Here is a 14,394-nt window from a genome sequence, read left to right on the forward strand (position 1 = left end):
GGGGAGAAACATCACTGTGTGGTTGCCTCTCACTTGCGCCCCCAACTGGGGACCTGACGTGCAGCCTAGTATGTGCCCTGACTGGGAATCAAACTAGTGACACTTGGCTCGCAGGCCGATGCTCAATCCACTGAGCCACAGCAGCCAGGGCTTAATATACCTTTTTTTTATTATTGCTGTTGCATAGGGTTCGATTCTCCTCAGATTTCACAAGGCAATTTAAAATTGTTTTAATGTTACTGCTTTTTTCTTTTGCTTATACCAATACATTAAAGTATTCATATGTTCTTTGTGCAGAAGCGCTGTAATAATTAAAACATAAAAATTGCCGAAACACAACAATATTGAAATTAGACCAATTAGTAACCTTCCCATGGCCTCTAAGTCTTCAAGTGAAAGGAGCAGTCACATGTCTCTCACTTGAAATCAAAAGCTAGAAATGATTCAGCTTAGTGAGGAAAGCAAGTTGAAAGCCGAGATGGGCTGAGAGCTAGGCTGCTCTCAGCAGTTAGCCAAGTTGTGAATACAAAGGAAAAATTATAGAAGGAAATTAAAAGCACTACTCCAGTGAACACAGAAATAAAAGAAAGCGCAATAGCCTCATTGCTGATATGAAAGTGTTAGTCGTCTGGATAGAAGCTCAAACCAGCCACACACCCTTCCCTTAAGCGAAAGCCCAGTCCAGAGCAAGGCCCCAGCTCTTTTCAGTCCTGTGAAACCTGAGAGAAGTGAGGAACCTGCAGAAGAAAAGATTGAAGTTAGGAGAGGCTGGGTCATGAGGTTTAAGGAAAGAAGTTGTCTCCATAACACAGTATTCTTTGTAGCAGCAATATAGTGTCCCGTCGCAGGGATGTCCTGTAATTTATTTAATTAGGCTCTTATTGATGGCTTTTTTTCAGTATTTTAGAATGAAAGATTTTGGTTGAAAAGTAAAATACTGTTATTAGAAAACTTGGAAGAATCTACTCTAAGGACTAAGAATTCAATTTATATTTGTACACACAAAGCACCAATGTGTGTTCTCATGCATTAAAGTATCATAATATTTTGCTATCTCTAAATGAGGCTGAGATGTGAATAGGGATATCTGTCCCCAGTTTATTATTTTTTTCCTTTGCCTCATTGAAGATCACTTTATCTCATTAACTCAACATGCCTGAGAAGAACCACATATTGATGCTAAGTGTATGCAAATTAATACAGACGGTTCAGATATTTTAACAGCATTGTTAGGGATTCTACTTATGGTGATGTTTATTTTTGCTGTTGTTCCATGGCCGTCCTTTAAAGCACTGGTCATTCCTTAATTTGCATGTAGGCTTCACAGTGTACCCAACTGGACACACAGTTGACCTTCAGTAACCAAATTTTAAAATTAGTGGTTGCTTTCTTTTCTTCTTCCAGGAATGCGCTTGGCTCTGGCTGATGCTGGTGACACTGTTGAAGATGCCAACTTCGTGGAAGCCATGGCAGATGCAGGTATTCTCCGTCTGTACACCTGGGTGGAGTGGGTGAAAGAAATGCTTACCAACCGGGATAGCCTAAGAAGTGGTCCTGCCACCACCTTCAACGATCGAGTTTTTGCCAGGTAACTGGGGACTCCAACCACTTTGTACCTTAGAGTTGCTTAGTCCTGGTGCATTTTTAAGTTTTCTTCCTCTCCTCCCCAAATAAATTAGAAGATAATTATAGCTACTGTTTATTGAAAGCTTACTTGTGCCAGGTACAATGCTAATTATTTTGAATCCATTATCTGATTTTAAGCCTCTTAGCAACCTTATATAATAAAGATATTTTTAGCTGTATTTTACAGTTAAAGAAATTGAGGCTTAGAAAAGGCATTTCATTAAATGCCTTAAAGCTAGTAATTTCAAACCTGGCATATGAATTTGCCTCTATCTTTCTCCAAAGCCCGTTCTCATAACCATTTTACCATGGTCTCTTGCATTAGCGTAGGGCAGAATGGTTCAAGGAAAAGGAGATGAAAAGAAATGGGAAATTATCATTTTCTTTTTCCCTTCAAAAGACATTTGTCAACCTCTGTGTATCAGGAACAGTCCTGTGCACTTGTCTTACAAAGCTGTGTAAGACTCGATCCTTGTTATCGAGCAGGGGAGAAAAACGCAGAAACCTTATCCCACCATTTATAAATAATAATTGGGATTGAGGGGATTTAGACGGTATGTGAGTTCTCAGTTTCTTGAAAAATAAACAGGATTTTTGTGAGGACAGGAGAAACTATGGAACGAGCATGGTATTAATTTGAAGTACAGTATGTGGAGGGCAGAAGTAGGAGGTGAAGCAAGTCGGGGCCAGATGAGGCCAGATTATGAAAGGCCTGCGGTAGCATGAGAAAATTTTCCTGAAACATCCAGTGTTGGTTGTTTAAAATGCAGTAGTTAAACCTGACTATAACTTTTGGTAAGCTATGTTTATATTGCATTTTGGGCTTCATAACTAAGCTTTCATCAAGTAATTTTAAAACAGGAACATGATTAACAGTGTTGTCATAAGCAGGAGCTTTAAGCAGTATCAGATGACAATATGTACTTCAAGGTGGATACAGAGAACCCTGATCCATGTGCCTCACTTGGTTGGAGTGTTGTCTTGTAAACCGAAAGGTCGTGGGTTCAATTCCTGCTCAGGGCACATGCCTGGGTTGTCCGTTCAGTCCCCAGTTGGGGTGCGTGCGAGAGGCAACCAGTCAGTGTTTCTCTCTTATTGATGTGTATCCCTCCTTTCCTCTGTCTCTAAAATCACTAAGCATGTTCTAGGATGAGGATTAAAAAAAAGATGGACACGTATATAATAGGGAGGCAACAATAGGCAGTTTTAAGGAACACAAAGGTGATTTTGTGGTTTTGTGGTGGACAGTTTTAAATATTTCGGGCATTGTTCTCATTTTACTGTTGATGAGTATATACAGTGGGTTTTTATACCTACCTATACTTGCCTTTATATTCAGTAACCTTTTTTTCCTATTCAATAGTGAAATGAATGCAGGAATTATAAAAACAGATCAAAACTATGAAAAGATGATGTTTAAAGAAGCTTTGAAAACAGGGTTTTTTGAGTTGCAGGTAGGCTGTTAATTTTTTTAATAGCTATAAAATGTCAGTGTGATTATGATATACTTTTGTCCTTTTTCCCCCCCTGCTATATTATAGTAACTCATCTGAAGTGGAGACTGGAAATTTTATTACGAAATTTTTAAATTCTTCATTAAATTGTGATTGTAAATAGTTCCCTTTGGTACTTTTTCTGTTGTGTTCACTTAGCATAAGTAGTTCTGTTTCTAGTTGAGCTGTGAGCATTAATGGAGATTGAATCTAAAAATTAGTAATACTTTCCAGAAAAACATTTTTAGCGTTGAGAAAAAAATAAAGGCATAAAAAAATAAAGGCAGAAATAAAGGCATAATTGTAACATAATAGTTTTTAGTTTGAAGTCAAAAATTTTCTGAGGTTTTCCACAAGGTGTCAGTATTTCCTCAACGCTTGACAGAAGTACTTAAAGTAAAAATGTGGCTTTGCTCAATCAATTTTGTAAAATATCACATTGGAATTTGTGACAGTTAGTTTTCATAAATGTGGTTAAATAAGGATAAATGCACAGCAGTGTGTCATATGTATAGCCTTTTTTTGGTACTTAAATATCTTTTCTGTATGTTGCTCAGAGCATTTGTTTTTAATACACAGTTTAAACTTCAGCTTTTATGTCTGTTACAAAATGTCTTTTAAAAAACTTTTTCTCAAGACTCATAACTACGGTATCCTTTGAGCAAGGATTGATATACCTTACTTGCAAATTGTTAAAGTAATACCTTTACAAAATTCATTATGGAATTTTAAAAGACTAAAAACTTAAAAATGCATTAAAAGAGAGATACTGAATTTTTTCCTCTTTTATTTTAAAGAAGTATAGGGAGAGAAATGGTAAATAATTTCAAATTTTATAGGCTGCGAAAGATAAGTACCGGGAATTGGCCATTGAAGGAATGCACAGAGACCTCGTGTTCCGATTTATTGAAGTTCAGACACTTCTCTTGGCTCCGTTCTGTCCACATGTGTGTGAGCACATCTGGACACTCCTGGGAAAGGTATCTTTATGCATTTAAGACGTTGTGAGAGTTTTTGATTTTTGTCTCATTACATAAATGTGGTAATATTGTTACTTAAGAGGAAAAGGCTGAAAATGAGTATTTTAAGAATAATGTTGGATTCATTATCATAATTATTACAACAGGTTTAACTGTGTGTGCCTTTATATATACACAGTGTATATATTTTAAAAACATTGACTATATGCATATTGTTTATCAACTAATTCCTGTTAGGGAATGTTATATTACATTTAAATATATTCAGATACATGTTTGAATACATGTGTAACTAATATTCTTTTTTCAGCTGTTTGTTAAATAGGTGAAAATTTGAGGAAGATATAAATGTTATGAACTACTTATAAATAAAGATAGAAGTGTATACTTGTAGAAATATTTTTGTTTTATATAAAATTGCTGGCACATATAGGGCCACATATTCAGTGATATTATATTAGCATTTTTACTGTGAAGAGAAATTCAATTATTTCTCCCTGGCTCACAGATAAACAGATTGGCTGGTTTAATAACTCCTTTCCAACCTTATTAGCCAGGCTCTTTTGCATATTTCGCTGCATGAACAATACCAATATGTGCTCATGATCTATATACCAAATAGCCATACTTTCAATACTGGATGTTTTAATAGGATAAAAGCTGAGAGTGTGCATCATTTATATAATAATGATTACATTTAGGCAAATTAGCATTACATAATTTTCTCTGAAAGTGAGCATATGTGTGTGGGTATTAATATGCTTGTATAAATGGTTGCTAATTAAGAATGTAGAGTCAGACTTGACAGCTTGAACTCTAGAGAACATTAGATCAGGGGCTGTGGAAGTATCCTATGTGGAGTCAAGGTTTGAACTTCGAGCACCCAGTTACAGGTGGTAGCCTTGATATGAAATTGTAATCAAGAATCATAAAATATATGTGTTGCCTAATCTCCCTGAACCCTCTTTTGCTTTTATTTAAAAGCCTGACTCAATTATGAATGCTTCATGGCCTGTCGTTGGTCCTGTGGACGAAGCCTTGATACGTTCCTCCCAGTATCTCATGGAGGCGGCACATGACCTTCGGCTGCGACTAAAGAGTTATATGATGCCAGCTAAAGGGAAGGTGAAGTCATTTTTTAAAAAAAAGTCATTCCTGAAAAGTTATTGATCAAATAATATTTAACAGTAATGAAAATTAAGATGACTTTCATTAAAATATGTAGGGCTGTCTTCATTGCTAATGCAGTTCTGTACTGTGTATATTTTTTAATGTTAGGGCACTAGTGGTACCTACTGTGGGAGGGTTCTTTTCATTTTCTTTTCATTTTTGGTTTAAATGAAAGTGATTAAATGTTTTTGCCTTTTTCCTACCCCGTAGAAGACTGACAAGCAGCCACCTCAGAAGCCTTCTCACTGCACCATCTATGTGGCAAGGAACTACCCATCCTGGCAACACACGACCCTGTCAGCCCTGCGCAGTCACTTCCAGGTGATGCTCTCAGCAGGCTTTCTCCAACAGTGTTGTGTCCCGCCTTGGCTGTTTTGTTTTGTTTTTGTTTTTGTAAGGATATTGGCAACGTCTGGGAGAAGGAAGATTGGTGGCTTTGTTTAATTACCTCTAGGCATAGCACGTCCTTTGTTATCCTTGGTGGCACTTAAATGGGTGCCAAGGGAAAAGCTGCTGTTTTCACCATTTTTGAAACTTTCATACAAAAATACACTGAATCTAGTTGTATGTAATTAAAGGCCGTGGGACTTTTTCACATACGTGTGGTTAAAATTATGAAGCAAAAACATTGATATTCGTGAAGCCTTAACCTTATTATGTTTGAAAACCTTGAAGTGCAGCTCTTGAGTAATTTAAAAGAAAATGTTCCATTTAATAGTTACTCATAGAAATGGAGAGCCTGATGTTATTTTTGGCTCTGCCAGGTAAATAGCTATTAAATATGATAGTTATATTGAAAGGAATCTTAGTTTTTAAACTTAGTTCTTTAAACTTTGATGCAAACTACGAAGGTGCACTCGAGAGAGAGAATAGAGATTATGGCCAAAGCACAAAGTCATAACATAAAGGAAAAATCCTTAGCTTTGATTTTATAGACCTTTATTAGAATTTTGTCTCCATAATTTTTATAGTTAGTTAAGAAATACTTAGAAAAACCTTTACATTTGCAAAATGTGGTGGGACGAGAACAGCAAGTATGTTTTTATTCCTTGTGAACCTATTTTTATGGGGAACTAGTTTCCCTTTTGATTGTGTGTGACAGAAATAGAAGAGAGCCTTTAGAATCTGCTCGCAGATTTTGACTTGAAAGTAAAGAGTAAAAGCTGCTTTCAGGGGTAGAAAAGTGAAACTACCTCAGTGAATTGCATGTTTCTACCAGCATTTTCGAGGAGGCAGTAGAACTACATATTGTATGTAATGTCCCATGTATTAAAAAGAAATGCATCACCACTGTTCTTTTATTTACTCATTTATAAAGGGTGGGGAAGGGAGGGAGAAAGAGAGAGGAACATTGATGTAAGAGAGAAACATCGATTGGTTGGATTGGTTGCATCTTGTATGTGCCCCAGCTGGGGACAAACCCACAACCCAGGCATGTGCCCTGACCGGAATTGAACCGGCGACCTTTTGCTTTGTGGGACAATGCCCAACCAACTGAGCCTCACCTGTCAGGGCACCACTGTTCTTTCAGAGGTTATATTTAGTATTCATTGATTAATTATTATATAGTTTCAAAGTGACATCATTTTTTGGCATTATTTGAAATGATTAGCTTCCTTTAACATTTTTGTTTTCATCCAAAAGAAGCAAAAGAATGTTAGGTTGTAATCAAGAAAGATGTCCTTATGTTGAATATGGCACCTTTTTTTGTGGCATAGGGAAAGGACTGTGTCCTACCCTCTCCTTTTTTCTTTCATCTGTATTTCAAAGCAACACACTGACAAATAGAAAATTGTCCCATATACCTTGCTTAGTAAAGTAAATGGATTATTGGAACTCTTACTATGTGCTACTTTTACTTTTCATTTTGATTCATTCCCAACCCTTGGCTTTGATACTATGCTTCTCCAACAAGGAGAAAATGAGTCACCTGAAACTCTGAGAGGGCTGCTTGCTTTCTCTATTAAAGAAGACACTTGGTGTTTGCAGAAATGAATTTAAATTAAGGCAGCACATTTGGGACTTGTGTGTATTAGTGGTATACGATACAGGTACTTGGTTTTGTGTAGATAGAAATGATACTATTTTTAACAGGACCATAGCTAGGGATTCTTTTGTTCATGTTTATGGTAACCGTTTATAACAAAGTGTTCAAAAGCAGACCTGTAAACCTGTATGATAGTTGTGTGTAGTTTTTATTTTGATATAACTAATGAAATACTTTTAGAAACTTATAAGACCTTTTTTTTTCTTATAAGATTAAGATCTAGTGGTATATTATTATAAAAAAAAAGTTATTATTCAGCATGGTGCACCTGGTTTCCTTCCTTACCCTCAAAATCATGTACTCTCTGAATTTAGAGGGAATAGGAGACTCCTTTCTGTATTATTCATTCACGTTTCACTTCTTCACGATGCTAGGGCTGCGCCCTCTTGTTCTCTGGCAGACTGGTGGAGGCCTTCATTCTGTGTCTGCCTGACTTCCTGTAGGCACATCAATCCTGCATCTTCTTTAAAATATTTTCTCCACTTTCTTCCCCAACTCCCTTTTTTTTTTTAGAACAACAGTGGAAAATTGCCTGATAACAAAATCATTGCTAGTGAACTAGGCAGTTTGCCAGAATTGAAGAAATACATGAAGAAAGTGATGCCATTTGTTGCCATGGTTAAGGTAAGCTGTGGACCTTGTGCAGCTATGACCCCATGAATAATAGTTAGTGGAAGGGGTAAGTCTCCCCCTGGAAATCTGCTGAAATAGCACTTCTCAGTCAGTGGTTATGGGGAATGAATATCCTGATTTGGGGTTTACCTGTGGAGTTGCTGAGTATGTAAAAATAGGTCTTGCAGAAGAAAAACCAGTTTAGAATTGGCTGCACTAAATCATTCTCTTCATGTTCTACTTTCCCTTCCTTTTAGTTTGGGGAGGAGGCATACTCTTTTGACTTACATTAGGGTATTTTTATTGAATCCTATTACTGGCATCAATCCTACATTTGGATAAATTTAGCATTAACAGGATAAATATTGTTTATAGTGGTGAGACCAGGGTTTCTCATTGAAGGCTCTATTTTGGGCCCGATAGTTCTTTGCTGTGGGATGCTGTCCTCTACACTGTCAGGTTGAGCAGTATCCTTACCTTCTACCCACTGGATGCCAGTGGGACATCTCCTTCACCCACCTCAACAGTGACCAGCAAAAATGTCTTCAGACATTGTTAAATGTCTCCTGCTGGCAAATTCAGCATCCTCTATTAAGAATCACTGGGTTAGACTCTTAGTTTTCTTCTTGTACATAGTTGATCTATTGGATTTCTTGAAGAAAAGAAATAGAAAGAAGGCTGTATGTTGCTTAAGATCTCAGGCTCTGAGGTCAGGCAAATCTTGGCCCAAATCCTGTTTGCCTGTTAACTTCTTAGTTATGAGGCCTTAACACATCACTTAAATTCTTTGGGCCACATGGTTTTTCATCTATAACATGAGGAAATTAATAGGACCTACCTTGTAAGAGTGCTGTGAGAAGTCAGTGAAATAATACAGTTTTAACACACTTAAATGCTGCCTGTCAAGCAGTAGGCTCAGTACATTTTTTAAAAATAACAGTGGTTATTCTTGTACTTTAGATTAATCCTTGAATCTTCTAGGCTACAGATGCGTGCCTGATGGAGACCCAGACTCTTAGCTTGTCTTATATTGGAATAGATTGTATTCTTAGGAAGGACTTTTAATTCTCCTAGACCAGAGTGAACTATCTGAGCCTTATGTTATTTCAAGTTTGAGAAATAATTTAGATTTCTGGGTTGACCTATTCCAGTCAAGTTATAAATATGTCTGCTAGCATGCTTCTAAGTCATTGGTCCTATTGGTCAGAGTGCCAGATCATTGTCAATATATGGATTCAACGAAATAGCCTATGGTTGGTTGCAAAGATAACTAATTCTGATGACATACATTAACAGAATTCAGAGAAATTGATTTGAAAATTAGTTATATGATTTTAGATTCAAGAGGTGGCTTTTGAAAAACCAGTGTTAGACTAAGTAGTAATATATATTTTTTTCAGTAATATTGGTTATTTGCCAGGCATATTAGTGGTGCTGAAAAGTGTTTAATGACTAGTAATAAGAAAATGGCTTTTTAGCACACCCCTTCCATGGGAAAAGAAATAGCCTTGGATGGTAAATGAAAACAATAAATGTTAGGAATCATGTCAGCTCACTTTCATGTAAGTGCAACCTGTTCCAGGCAATTAGCTGTGTTTGTGCATGAACTTGGCTCTCCAAAGATACATTTTGAGTTGGCAAATATTTTATTTCATGTTCAAGCAAATTAAGAAAGTAAATTGTTTTATATATGCCACAGCATTCATATAGTATGGCTTTTTAAGTTTTATTTATAAATTTGCAGGAATATCTTAGGGAATTTATTGTTCATATTCTCTGAAATAGCTTTGATGATTTGGGATCTTGGAAAAATTTATTATTATTATTGTTATTGTTATTATTATCATGGTTACCTGAAGGGATATTTTCACACATTTGTTTGATTCCTTATCAAAGCAAATTCTTCGGGTTTGCATATTAAATCAATCTAAATAAACAATGATAAAATCATATTTGTTTTATGAATCTGAAAACCTTGTCTTTCTAGTCTTTTCATTGCTGCCTTAGTATTATCACATTTTAAATGATAATTACTCTGAGCTAGTAATTTCATTAATAAGCAGACATAGATAAGGGAAACCATGAGTCCAAGGCCTTTCTTTTACTGTTCAAATTTGAAGATTTTATCAATTGAGAGAAGAATGATTGCTTTGGAAGCAATATATTATTTTCAACATATTCTTAATGTACTTTTGTTTTTCAAAACCATTTTGGCTGTTAGGAAAATCTGGAGAAGGTGGGACCTCGTGTTCTGGATTTGCAATTAGAATTTGACGAACGGGCAGTGCTTATGGAGAATATAGTCTACCTGACCAATTCCCTCGAGGTAAGTGGGGCTAGGGATTGTAATAGCTAGTTAACCATAGTAAACATAATCCAGTTCTTTTGTTTTGTATTGAACTTTTATAAACTTCATTCATGTTTAGTAACTTGGCCAAATATATCAGTCAAAAATTTTTTTGAGGGAAAGAGAATGGATAGGTAAAGAAGTTGCAGGAAGAAAAAAATGATCTGTTGTCTTATTTCACCAGTCATTCTGTACATAAAGTACTAACTGCATGTACATGGATTTCCACCACCCCTCAAATTATATTTAAAAAGATGAGATCTTATATACAAGTACTTTCAGAATCTCTCTTATTATCGGGTACCCTTTTTTTTTATGAACTAAAAAAGAAATTTGTTTATTGAGGGCATGAGGATACAAGCAATATAAAAATCAAAAGCTTCTCTGGCTTTAATTAGCTTTTCTTCCTCTTGTCAAATGGGGGTGGGATTTTATTTGTACATTTTCTAAGGGTCCCAATCTGCTTATGATTCCCCCTTATACAGGGGGAAGCTGTGGGGCAGATAATTCCTTAAATGAACCCATAGGGAGAGCTCTATCAGGGAGGAAGTAGCTGCTCCTCTGCCTGCTTCTTTCCCTTCTGCTTCACGTGTGCTACAAACTAGTCATTGCATGTGATGGGAGCCCAGCAATTAGCGAAAAGAAGCTCTGGAAGCCCACTCTGCCATCTCGGCACTGGTCCACGTCCTTCATTATTTTGTCTATGGCCAGAGGGTCTTTTTGATTTTCCAAAAATCCAGGGAACTCCTTTTCCATGAGAACTCTCAGGTCTTCCTTTGTTAAGTAGCCTTTATCCCCAGCGAATTTGTGAAATGTGAACATCATAGTTTCCATGGCGTGTTCCATTTGAGACGGCATTTTGGTGAGGTCTTGGCCCAAGGCGCGGCAGGATCGCTAGGCTGGCTGGGACGTGCGGCCAGTATGGGGTACTCTTGAATTGCTTCTACCCCCTCCCTGTGCTCCTTCCTTTTAGGCCTTAGATTCATAGAATTAAATTAATTAGAATCCTAGGTTCATGATATTATTGCTCCATGTCTGGTCGTGTTTTTAAATTTTAATTTATTAAAAATTTTAAATTCTGGAATGTAAAGCTCTTTTTAATTAAAGTATAGTTCACATACAATATTTTATTAGTTTCAGGTGTATGACATAATTATTTGACATTTATATACATTATGAAGTGATCACCATGAGAAATCTAGTAACCATCTGTCACCATACAAAGTTACTGTGATATTGTCAACTGTATTCCCTATGTGTATATTACATCCTGTTGTTTAAAGAATTGATTAATGAATCAACTAGCAACTCAGGAACTAAAACATTACCAATAGCTTTCACATATTCTCAGTGTCCCACCATCTGGCCCCAGTCACAACTTCATATATTGATTCTAAAAATGCTGTCTCTCAGGCAACTAAGGCAAAAGGAAAGATAATTTGCTCTAGAAAAACTATTAGAAGATTCAAAGTGGTTCCAGTGATAATGAGGACACTGGAGTAAAAAAAAAAAATGCATGTTTAGAATTTGAATAAAATTGTTTTATGAAATATTAAAATGGAAGATAGTTATTCCTAAATAACTTTTATGTCATGTAATTATAAGTAAGTTAATAATTAAATTAATAAATGTTACTGGTATTTATTTTAAGTATATTTCTAAATATTCATATACATTCATGGAGGTCAAAACTTATTGGAAGTTTTGGAAATGGAGATACATTTAGGATCATCTTATATATAGGCTTATACAATATGCTACATTTCTGAGTTTATTTAAGTGGAAGTCTTTTATTCCCAAATGCTAAATGCCTGAATTTTATTTAAGTTCAGCCTTTTATGCTGATTTTTCATTTTCCTTTATACAGCAGGTATATCACATTTCATTATAGAAAATGTTAAACATGACGGTATAAATAGCAGTATTATGAGACATCTAAGATCAGTGTTAAATAATTGATAATAGATTTTATTCAGTGTTTATATGGAAAATAATAAAATTACACAGACCATTTCATCTTAAGTGGAGAACCTAGTTTTACTCTTTGGTGAAATGAGGTGATGATTAATTCCAGTCATATTAAGTGATACTAATGACTTCCATTTTCCCCCTCTATTTAGTTAGAACACATAGAAGTCAAGTTTGCCTCTGACGCAGAAGATAAAATCAGGGAAGAGTGCTGTCCTGGGAAACCACTTAATGTTTTTAGAACAGAGGTAAGTTAAAAGAACCTCAGTGAATCGTTGCTTTTTAGAGCTAGAAGAGACAGTAGAGATCATTGCATCTAAACCCATCATTGTAACGATGGGAGAAAGTGACAGCCAGAGAAGTTAAGTGATTGATTTGGGCCAGGCCACGTAGTTCATTAGAAATTGGGGTGCATTTGAGGTCTCCAAATTACCTGGTTGGTGCCATAGTTACTTTTCCTTACTTTGCTATAATGGATGGCATTAGATGTTATTTGTGGGTTTAAAAAATAAAAATATGATTTTCAAAACCTGGTTTTTATTTTTAAAAATACAGTAGAACATGAAATATGAGTTGTTGTTTTTTTAAGTGAAAAGGGACTTTCATTGTTCGGTTGAGTCTTGGTTTAATAATGTTTTTCAAGATTTTTTAATTTCTGGCATAAATGAGATAGATGTATTATCTTAAGTTATGCTGGCATTGATTTTATCCCCTTATTGGCCATTATTGGTGAAGGTAAATAGCTTTTGGAGTCTTGGAGGATTCTATTTATTTATTCTCCAAAAATCCATTCAGAATGGTAGCATTTGGCAAAGTCCAGTGGACTGCATTTGAGAGTTCATAAAATGTCCTTCTTTTCTTGATAAGCAGCAGACTTAGATATATCCTGTTACTTTTACCACATTTAGTTGAAAACCCAGCAAACAGAGAAATCCTGTTTTGAAAGAATGAGGTAATCATGATTATGGAGACTTCCTGAATTTATCATCACATAATGAATACAGTCATTACATTACGATAAGGTAGCTTTTAAAAGTGCAGTCAATTGGGCCATGGATATAGGTACTTGAAATAGTATTCTGTATGCAAATATGTTTTTTTTAAGCCACTTTCAGGCATTCCTTTAAGCTACATGTATTTAAGTCTTTCACAAGACTCAGTGACTTTTTTTCCACTTAAAATAATGAGCAGGGTCTTTGACTATATAGCATATAGAATGTGGGAGGTATTATGAGATAGAACTGGTTTAATCCTGGCTCTCCCTTCTTGGTTTTATGACCTTGGCCTACTTTATTAATCTTAGTTCTCAGTTCTGCATCTGTGCAAAGGGGTCTTAAAGAACTACCTTTCAGGGTATAGGAATAATAACGCTTAGTACAGTGCCTGCTACATAGTAGAAATTCAATAAATGATGGTAGTTGTAGAAGAGAAAATATAATTATTATTATACATCACCAATGTTGATATTTGTAGTTGTCATTTTATCTAGGCATTTGGTTGTAAGTATGAGCTTTGTATATCTTTTCTTTCATACCTGAATATCCCTTTGTCATGATTTTAGAATACCAGAATTAAATCTGTCTTTTCATTGGGCATTAAAAATGTAGCAGAGATTCCTCTTCATTCAGGAGTACTCAAGATTGATTTCCTATAATAACTATTTTCTCTTTTATTTTCCTAGCCTGGTGTGTCAGTTTTCATAGTGAATCCCCAGCCATGCAATGGTCACTTCTCAACCAAAATTGAAATCAGGCAAGGAGATACCCGTGATTCTATAATCAGGCGTTTAATGAAAATGGACCGAGGAATCAAAGGTAAATGGTTTCCCTGCACATTTGGTAGTAAGTAGCTTGTGAATTTGATGAATTCTAAGCAGAGAAAGAAAAGTAAGTGATTTGCTGAGGGACAGCTGTGTAATGCTGTGGGACGAGTATTAGACCCAGAATTAGGAAACCTGCATTGTCTTTGGGACATTGTGACTAGGTAGCTTGGTGACTTGACCATGCCACTTAAACTCTAAATTACTCCCTTTTAATAAAGTGAGGCTACTGGATTAGATATTTTTCTAAGACTCCATCTAACTTTAAAATTGTAACAAGCAATCTGTCTCTCAGAGGTCTTCAGAATTGAGGAGTACGTACTCTTAATATT

At 35.7% G+C, this 14,394-nt stretch overlaps 1 protein-coding gene and 1 pseudogene across 1 annotated transcript in view; one reads left to right on the forward strand and one right to left on the reverse strand.

The window, feature by feature from the left end:
- LARS1 (leucyl-tRNA synthetase 1) overlaps positions 1 to 14,394 on the forward strand; it is a 53,259-nt gene that overhangs the window by 32,700 nt on the left and 6,165 nt on the right. Inside the window, exons 23-31 of the mRNA XM_090288074.1 lie at positions 1,405 to 1,588; positions 2,990 to 3,080; positions 3,959 to 4,099; positions 5,084 to 5,224; positions 5,480 to 5,590; positions 7,830 to 7,940; positions 10,150 to 10,254; positions 12,396 to 12,491; positions 13,925 to 14,057. Coding sequence (XP_090144200.1) covers positions 1,405 to 1,588; positions 2,990 to 3,080; positions 3,959 to 4,099; positions 5,084 to 5,224; positions 5,480 to 5,590; positions 7,830 to 7,940; positions 10,150 to 10,254; positions 12,396 to 12,491; positions 13,925 to 14,057 — 1,113 coding nt within the window. The remainder of the gene's footprint in view (positions 1 to 1,404; positions 1,589 to 2,989; positions 3,081 to 3,958; positions 4,100 to 5,083; positions 5,225 to 5,479; positions 5,591 to 7,829; positions 7,941 to 10,149; positions 10,255 to 12,395; positions 12,492 to 13,924; positions 14,058 to 14,394) is intronic.
- LOC150000589 (protein S100-A10 pseudogene) lies at positions 10,814 to 11,159 on the reverse strand (annotated as a pseudogene).

This window comes from Furipterus horrens, unplaced genomic scaffold (genome assembly GCF_987537825.1).
Source record: "Furipterus horrens unplaced genomic scaffold, mFurHor1.1.pri manual_scaffold_10, whole genome shotgun sequence".
Lineage (NCBI taxonomy): Eukaryota > Metazoa > Chordata > Mammalia > Chiroptera > Furipteridae > Furipterus > Furipterus horrens.